We start from the raw sequence: 9,293 nt of genomic DNA, 5'->3' as shown, positions 1-9,293 counted from the left end.
TGCTCCCCAGGAGCCTCTCCCAGGGCAGAGCCCCCAGCCTGGCCAGGCCCCTTCCCGGCCCCTGTCCCAGGGGGGCCCCGCTCGGAGGGAAGGTGAGAGAAACCCGCCCCGCCGTCGGTCACACCCGGGCTGCAGGGGGAGGAGGATAAAGAGGTGCAGGGGGATGGGCGCAGAAGGCCGGTGCTGGGGATGCGGGGGACAGGCTGGGATGGGGGCGGGGGTGCACTGAAGGGAAGATGAGGCGATGCAGGGGGATTGGGGGGATTGTGGGGCTGAGGGGAGCGAGGTTGGAATGGGGGAAGATGTGAGTGGGGGCACTGCGAGGGAAAGGGGTGTGTGGGGAGGCTGGCGGGGGAAGGGGGGATGTGGGAAGGGGGGTAGATGGCAAGGCAGCTTCTCCGCCCCATGGGACACGAGGGGGTAGGGGCGGAGAGAAGCTCTGGTCAAAGCGGGTATGGGAGTCCCAGCCCCCTCCCCCGCCACACACACACCCCCTGCTCCCAGTGTGTTATTGTCACACACCCCCAGGCCCGGCTCCAGGGTTTTTGCCACCCCAAGGGGGGGGGGAAGCCTAGGGTTACCATATCTGAACTTTCAAAAACGAGGGGGGTAGTCCCGCCGCCAGTCACTCCCTCCCACTTTCCGCCCCCTGAGAGCCCCCCCAGAACCTCCGACCCATCTAACCCCCCCCCGCTCCCTGTTCCTGACTGTCCCAACCCCTCTCCACACCCCTGCCCCCCTGACAGCCACCCTGAACTCCCGACCCATCCAACCCCCCCACCCCGCTCCCTGTCCTCTGACTGCCCCCCTTCTCCAACTCCCCAGCCCCCTTACCGTGCTGCTCGGCTTAGAGCAGGTGTCTGGCCCTGCCCCACCCGAGCGCTGCCGAGCGGTGTGCTGAGGCTGTGGAGGAGGGGGGAAGCGGGGGACGGGCTCTGGCCGCTACCGCGTTCCCTCACAGGCGCACAGCCCCACCCCCCAGTGCTGCCAGGCGGCGTGCTGAGGGTGCAGGGAATGGGGGGAGCCGGGAAGGGGCTTTGGCTGCCGAGGCCCCAATGCGAGTGGCGCTCGGCCGCCCTGTCATCCGCTTTTCGGTCGATAAATAGCCGACCGGGGGGAAATCCTGGACATTTTTAGATTTTTATAAATCCCCCCTGGACGACTATTTAAAGAGCGAAAAGCCGGACATGTCCGGGGAAACCGGGACGTATGGTAGCCCTAGGAAAGCCGCTATCGCGATCAGCGGCAGCTCCACCGCGCCGCTTCATTCTTCGGCGGCAGTTTGGCGGCAGGTCCTTCCCTCTGGGAGGGACTGAAGGAGCCGCCGCCGAATTGACACTGAAGAGCCGAACGTGCTGCCCTCTTCATTGGCCGCCCCAGGCACCTGCTTTCTACGCTGATGCCTGGAGCCGGCCCTGCACAGCCTGATGGGGTCTTTGTGTCCTGAGTGTTGGGGGCTGCTCGGGTCCCTGGTCTGATTTCCGGGCAGGATTCAGATCTGAGCCACACCGGTGTCAGACCGGAGTCACTGCTGGCTCTGGCAGGAGGTGAGTGCAGATGGGCCAATGGGATCAGCCTCTGCCTGCCTGTCCCTGGGGCTGCCAGGGGAGTCCAGGGCGGCTCATTATTCAGGTGTTGCCACCAGAGGGCTCCGGCTGTTGCTAAGGGAGAGGGGTTTACACTGCAATGGGGGGCAATCCCCCAAAGTGGCCCCTTTGATTCTGCTCTTTTTCTAGCATTTGGCTCAGAGATGGTGTTACTGGGAGGGTCTGAAGAGTCTGGGGGGGAATCGGGGTGTGACATGGACTGAAGCCCCTTCTGTAACCTCCCCCATCGCCCCTCTCGCCCCGACAGGCTGAGGAATCACGTCCACGTTTTGCTCCAGATCGGCCCATCTTCCAGGAGACAGGGAAGGGAAATGGCTGTGATGGATCCAGCTCAGGTTTGGGATTTTCAGGGAGCTGGTGGGCAGGGGCAGGGAGGAGTCAGGGTGTGATAAACCTGCTGATTTTCTGAGTGGGCCCATTGGTGACGGGGGAGGGCAGACGGGACATTCCCCCATTTCTCAAACAGGATACAACCCCCTTGCACAGGGCTGGGAACATTTTCCAGGCTCCCAGTGCTGGAGTCTGACCCCACTAGCCAGAGGCTGCTGCGAAATATGAAGGGAAGCTGCTGGGATTCCTGTCCCTGTCTCTGGCTCAGAGCTCTGCTTCCCGCATCAGCCTCTGGCCGGCAGGTGTGTGGGAAACGAGAAGACCCTGCCCTGCTCCGTGTCCTGGGGGGGGGGGAGGAGCTCTCAACTTCTCCCCACCCGCTAAATCCTCCTGGCTGCTCTATGCATGGTGGGGGTGGGATTCTGCTACTCTGGCACTCCCAGAGCTTCCATTTCTTTATCCTTCCTCCTGTGTGACTAGTGGGATTGTGGCTGGGGCAGCAGATGCTGAGTGGGGGACTCTTGGTGTTTCAGATGCCGGTGACCTTCAAGGAGGTGGCTGTGTATTTCACCCACGGGCAAGGGGCTATGCTGGACCCCGGTCAGAGAGCCCTCTACAGGGACGTCATGCAGGAGAACTACGAGACAGTGACCTCGCTGGGTAAGGGATTCCCGTCCCCTCGGTTATTGGAAGTCGTGGGGTCTGCATGTCTGAATCTGATTAGAGGCGAATGAGTTCCATGATGCACAGCTGCCATGTGAGAGAGACTTACATCTCCTTGCCCTCTCCAGTGAGACACGGTGTCAAAACTTAATGGACATGTTAGCTCATCCCCACCCCTCTAGCTTTCAAAGGGGCATAAATCCAGCATTGTCCTGTCTGTGTTGTTTCTCGGCTGCACACACAATCCCCGTTCGCCTCCCTCTTTGGGACTAGCTCCAGCCATGGGGAGGGCTCTGGGCTCTGCAGGTTTAGAAAGAGGTAGGGTTTTAAGTGCAGAGCTGTGTGTGAGTCAGCAAGGCCCCCAGAGCGCACAGATCCTGGGAACGCCTAGTGAGGGTGTAGTAATAATTCAGCTCACCTCCCCAGACAACTTCCTCTGCGCAAGGGGGCTCAGTGACCATTTTCCCATCCTCTTGGATTCCACGTTTCTCCAGCAGAGCACAGGGAAACGTTCCGCTCACGGAATGTCCTTGGTGACAAATACTCCACCAATGCTCCATGCACCCTGATCTGGTCTGATTTCACCCTCTGCACAGGATTTCCCATTCCCAAACCTGAGCTGATCTCCCGGCTGGAACGAGGGGAAGAGCCGTGGGTGCCCGATCTCCAGGCCTGCGAGGAAAGAGAGATCCCGAGAGGCGCCCGCACAGGTGAGAACTGACACAGAAACCATCTAGGGAATAAAGGGAAAAGTTGAGAATACCAAAATATGGTGTGAGTGACACCCTCAGGTCTTCCTTATCTCAGCCAGGACAGGGCTGCAGTCAGCAGATATCGCTCATGAATTTTACCCATACTGTTAGCTGCAGGAGTTTCCTTCCCATCTCTCCTTCCCTGTGAGTGTTTGAGTGGGATGTGGAGGCAGAATCCAATTGCTCAGTCTTTGTGTTGGGTTTTCCCTCAGTGCTATTCCTCTTTCTCCCCAGCACAATGACTCCTGTCTGGATTGTCTCTCTCCCAACAGGTGCTGAGCGAGGGAGTGAGAATGAGGAGGGGAATCATCATGAGGAAGTTCCCGGTGAAGTGGAACAACAGGGGACATTTGTGGGAAGAACTGAAGGGAATTTTTCCCAGTGCGTGGAACAGGGAGAAGTCTGGGGAAATTGGCACATGTCAGAGAAGCTGCTGGAAAACCACCCAGGGAAGAAAGTGGATGAATCTATTAACGGTGGGGGAGGAGACAAGGATCCCAGAGTGAAGCAGACAAATCCCAAGGAAGAGACACCCTTGCCCTGCCTCCAATTTGGGAAAGGATTAATTCTAAGATCACAACTTGTGACACCTCAGACAATCCATTCTGGAAAGAAATGCTTTCAATGCTTGGACTGTGGGGAAAGCTTCAATAACTGCTCAGATCTTAATAACCATGGGAGTAGCCACACTGGAGAGAAGCCCATTCAATGCCTCGAGTGCGGGAAATGTTTCAGTTCTAAGTCAGCACTAATTTCACATCAGGCAATCCACACAGGAGAGAGATCCCATAAGTGCTTAGACTGTGGGAAAAGTTTCACACGCAAGTCAGATCTTACTAATCATCAGGCAATCCACACCGGAGAGAGACCCCATAACTGCTTCGACTGTGGGAAAACATTTATAATGAGGTCAGTGCTTCTTAAACATCTGGCAATCCACACAGGACAGAGACCCCACAAGTGCTTGGAATGTGGGAAAAGTTTCATACGGAGATCAAACCTTGTTAATCATCAGGCAATCCACACAGCAGAGAGACCTCACAAGTGCTTGGGCTGTGGGAAAAGTTTCAGACACAGGTCAAACCTTCTTAATCATCAGGCAATCCATACAGGAGAGAGACCCCATATGTGCTTGGACTGTGGGAAAAGTTTTATACGGAGGTCAGACCTTGTTAGACATCAGGCAATCCACACAGGAGAGAGACCCCATAAGTGCTTGGACTGTGGGAAAAGTTTCATACGGAGATCAGACCTTGTTTCACATCAGGCAATCCACAAAGGAGAGAGACCCCATAAGTGCTTCAACTGTGGGAAAAGTTTCACATGGAGATCAGCCCTGTTTAAACATCAGAGAATCCACACAGGATCTAAACTTCTGTGACACGTGACAAGAAAGGGTTAAGCAGCTTGCATGTAATTGACTCAGATCAGGCCTTGTTACACGTCAGGCAAGCCACACAGGAGAGAGACTTAATAAATGCTTGGCATGTGGGAAAAGCTTCAGTTACAGCAGAAAACGTAATAACCATTGAAGAATCCACACAGAAGAGAGACCCTATAAATTCCTGCACTGCGGGAATGGTTTCCATTGGAAGTCAGCCCTTAATAACAAAAGGAGGAGTCTGGTGGCACCTTAAAGGCTATCAGATTTATTTGAGCATAAGCTTTCGTGGGTAAAAAACCCCACTTCTTCAGATGCATGGAGTGAAAATTACAGATACAGTCATAAATATACTGGCACATGAAGAGAAAGGAATTACCTCACAAGTGGAGAACCAGTGCTGGCAAGACCAATTCAGTCAGGGTGGATGTGGTCCACTCCCAATCACTGATGAGGAGGGGTCAATACCAAGAGAGGGAAAATTGCTTCTGTAGTGAGCCAGCCACTCCCAGTCCCTATTGAGGCCCAAATTGATGGTGTTAAGTTTGCAAATGAATTGTAGCTCTGCAGTTTCTCTTTGAAGTCTGTTTTTAAAGTTTTTTGGTTGAAGGATGGCAACTTTTAAATCTGTTCTAGAATGTCCAGGGAGACTGAAGTGTTCTCCTACTGGCTTTTGTATGTTACCATTCCTGATGTCAGATTTGCATCCATTTATTCTTTTACGTAGGACTGTCCGGTTTGGCCAATGTACATGGCAGAGGGGCATAACATTAGTAGATGTGCACGTGAATGTACCCCTGATGGTGAGTCTGATGTTGTTGGGTCCTATGATGGTGTCACTAGAGTAGATATGGGGACAGAGTTGGCAAAGGGATTTGTTGCAGGAATTGGTTCCTGGGTTAGTGTTTCTGTGGTGTGGTGTGTAGTTGCTGGTGAGTATTTGCTTCAGATTGGGGGCTGTCTGTAAGCGAGGACTGGCCTGCCTCCGAAGGTCTATGAGAATGAGGGATCGTTTTCCAGGATATGTTGTAGATCGTTGATGATGCACTGGAGAGGTTTTAGCTGGGGGCTGTACCTGATGGCCACACAGGAGAGGGACCTCATAAGTTCTTGGACTGTGGGAAAGGTTTCATACTAAGCTCACAACTTATTAGACATCAGAGAATCCACACAGGAGCAAGACTTTATATATGCTTGGATTGTGGGGAAAATTTTAACTGTAGCTCAAAACTCACTCAACATGAGAAAACCCACATGTGAGAAAGACACAATAAATATTTTGAAAGTGGGAAAAGTTTAATTGGAGCTCTCGTCTTATTGCACACCTCACATTCCTTCTTAAGACAAACTTCAGAATTGCCTCGACTGTCGGAAATGTTTCCTGTAGAAGTCAGCCCTTGTAACACATCAAAGGATCCACACAGGAGAGAGACCTCGTCAGTGCTTGAACTGTGGGGAAAGCTTCATTCAGCGATCACCCCTCATTAAAAGTCAGAGTATCCGTATGAGAGAGCCTAGGAGTAGCCTGACTGCAGAAAAAGATTCAATTTGACTTCACACCTCAGTGACCCACACAGCAGAGAGGTCTTGAATGTGTAGGAAGCTTCATTAGGTGCTCCCGGAGTATCAAGCATCTAGAAATCCACACAGGGAAGAAACCGCTGAGATGTTCTCAGTGCAGAAAATGCTCCAAGTGGAGCTAACACCATGTTGGACATCAGAGACTCCCCCACACAGCAGGGAAATTCTCTCAGGGCCCTGACTAGGCCATAGGAACAACCCCATTTCCTCGTTCCCACACACGTCAGGGGCTTTTGGCTCACAAGGATCCAGCTGCCCATCGCTGGGTGAGGATCCAGCAGCAGCCGAGCATCAGCTGGTCAGTGACCCACTGGCTCTGCCTAGTCTAAGCAAACCCCAGGCAGAGGAGGGGAAGCCCCGATCAGCCCCTCCTCCCTGCTGCAGCCCTGGCTGCTGAGCTGATGGGCCACAAGTCGGGGAAGGGAGAGAGAGAAACTCCTCCAGCTGTTCCCTCTGCCTGGCTGAAGTTCCCCCCTCTCCCTCCCCCTCCCAGCCGGGATCCCCCTGCCATGGAGATGAGGAGAAGGACACTTGGGCCAGGCCCCACCTTCACTCTAGACCCCTGTGCCCACCCCCCATCTTCCACCAGCCCCTTGGCTGGACTCCACCAATTACCTGGAACTTTTCCCTGCAGGGTGAGTGTCCAGGGGGGCTGGTAACTCCTCCCCTGCCCAAATCCCCCAGGGTGCTGGGCTCTGGTGGAATCAAATGTTAAGGGACCAGGGCTTTGGGTTCTGGGGAGGTCACTGGAGATTGAATGGTTGGGGCTGGTGGAGATGGGAAGCAGGAGGAGCTAGGTGCTGGGGTATCGAGTGTTTGGGGATCATGGGATAAGAGATGAGGGAGAGCACAGGGGTAGAGAGGTGCTGCCTCTCCTCACTCCACCCCTCTGCCCCTGCCCCCACCTGCATTCAGACAGCTCCACTGAGAGGGACTGATTCCCACAGGATCTTTTGTCAGAGGCCTGGAGATCCCACCTCTGCCTCCATAGCATCAGCCTCTGAAGTTCTGTCTATGCTAGGAGGTGTGGTCGGGATTAGCCAGCAGATCTCTGTGACCCTCCACCAGATTTCCTAGTGTAAACTCACTCTGAGCATCTGATGTGTTCTGACCAGTGTTCCCTCATTTTTTACATCCATGTGCGGCATGAATTTGGTTCTATTCACTAATATGTGACACATCATCTCCATATTGGTGCACAGAACATAATTCATGTGGTGGGGGTGGGGCCAAGGGTTTCGGAGTGTGGAAGGGGGCTCAGGGCTGGGACATAGGGATGGGGTGTGGGAAGGTGAGGGCTCTGGCTAGGCGTGTGGGGTGGGGCTGGGGATGAAGGGTTTGGGGTGCAGACTGCAGTGGGGAGAGGACTCCCCCCAGCCCTCTCTCACCGCAGCAACTTGGGGCCGGGTGAGAGGCACCTTCTCCCCAGCCGCAGCGGCTCCAGTGGTCCTGAGCTGGACTGAGGGAGGGGTTCCTCTCCCCAGCAGCTCTGGTGGATCTGGGCCAAGCCTGGGGAGGGGCTCCTCTCCCTGCCTGCCTCCACGGTCTTCGATAGCCTGCAGTGCAGTTGTGTAACCTGAAGGGAACAGTTTCTGATCCCCCGACGTCCCGTTAGCAGAGTGATTGCTAGTCCCTGAGTTCCCCCTTCAGGGCCAGATTGTCTCATTCCCAGATAGTCTCACATTACAGCAGGCTGTGCTGAAAAGCATTTAGTGTTTGTACATTTTACCCCTTATGCACCAGAATTAACTAAATGCTAAAATAGTGGGGAGCAGGGACAGTAAAATGTGGTGTTTTAGCTTCTGTGCTATTTCAGGGCGATGGGGTGAGTGCTAGAGATTCCCTCCTTCTCCTGTCACTGTCGCGCTCCACTCTCCACACAGCAGCCTCTGTCCCAGTCATGGAAAGTTTAACCTGTCTCGGTTCTACCCCTATATCTCCCAAGGTGTCACTTACCGCTGTGTTCCTGGCTCTCCATGCTTAGGGGTCACAGCTTTGATGTCTGTGATCTTAAGTCAGACTCCTGAGTGCTGGAGAAGAAAGTGTCCCAGACCTGGGAGTGGGTAGGAAAATCTCAATGAACTTCAAAGCACAGTTTGACCTTCAGATCTTATAGCCGTGTTTCCATCTATTGGTAAAATTGCTTCCTTGCTTTTTCTAGGTTTAGTCCAGATCATTTGTAGATGGGAAGGTTTTTTTGTCTTTCTTTCTCTTTTATGATTATGATGCTAAAACCTTTGTAACTAATACAGCTGAATAATGAGGCGAGACGTGATGCCGGTTTAGCCACTTCAGAAGAAAATGGGTAAATTTCTTTTCCTGATTTTGAGTCTTAAAGGATTCTCTGAGATTTCACTTTATGAATGTGACATCATTTTATAGCCTGCCCTGAACTGTGGATTTCTCTTTCTTTGTGAAGGCCGCGAGGTCACGTACTTTGATATTAGTTTAGTTTGACAGGATGTGTCACAGATTTATTACGGATTTCAAGAGAAAAATGGTTATTTTCCAGAATCGTCCTTTTTAAAATTTTATTTTATGTTAATGTTTATCTAACTCTTTGTCGTGAGATTTTTGTGTGTGGTTTGAACAACGACAGTGAACAATATCTCGCAGTATGAACACTGATGGTGAGAGCTAGATTGAGACTCCGAGAGGCAGAATCTGAAATGGAAATGAAGTTATTGCCTGATCCCTGCAGTGATGTGTGATACTGTTGGGGGGGGGTGGGAGAAGGTGAAGGGGAACAGACCTGGGAAACCGCTGAGTTTGCTCCTCCGCCCCAGACGGCTGAGGCTGAGAACTGTGAACTTGGTGCACCAGTTCCAGAGAGCAACTAGACTTGACCTGTGTAGTGTGAAGCTGGACCTGAACTCTAAAGGCCCATGAACGACACCCCGAGAGAAATGATGTGAGGAGGGGGCAGCGTCTCCCTATTGCTAAGATGCTGAGGTTCGGCAGAGCGAAAAAGAGAGACAG

General features: G+C 53.1%; 1 protein-coding gene across 1 annotated transcript in view; it reads left to right on the top strand.

The window, feature by feature from the left end:
- The window catches only part of LOC113407956 (zinc finger protein 585B-like), a 44,290-nt gene extending 39,257 nt beyond the window's left edge, over positions 1-5,033 (top strand). The window contains exons 4-7 of the mRNA XM_029913267.1: positions 1,813-1,942; positions 2,471-2,597; positions 3,197-3,310; positions 3,625-5,033. Coding sequence (XP_029769127.1) covers positions 1,813-1,942; positions 2,471-2,597; positions 3,197-3,310; positions 3,625-4,733 — 1,480 coding nt within the window. The 3' untranslated portion in view covers positions 4,734-5,033. The remainder of the gene's footprint in view (positions 1-1,812; positions 1,943-2,470; positions 2,598-3,196; positions 3,311-3,624) is intronic.
- The last annotated feature ends 4,260 nt before the right edge of the window (positions 5,034-9,293 follow it).

Source organism: Terrapene carolina, unplaced genomic scaffold, assembly GCF_002925995.2.
Source record: "Terrapene carolina triunguis isolate 2854851 unplaced genomic scaffold, T_m_triunguis-2.0 Scaffold564, whole genome shotgun sequence".
In the NCBI taxonomy this organism is placed as follows: Eukaryota; Metazoa; Chordata; order Testudines; family Emydidae; genus Terrapene; species Terrapene triunguis.
This window is presented reverse-complemented; position numbering and strand designations above follow the sequence as displayed.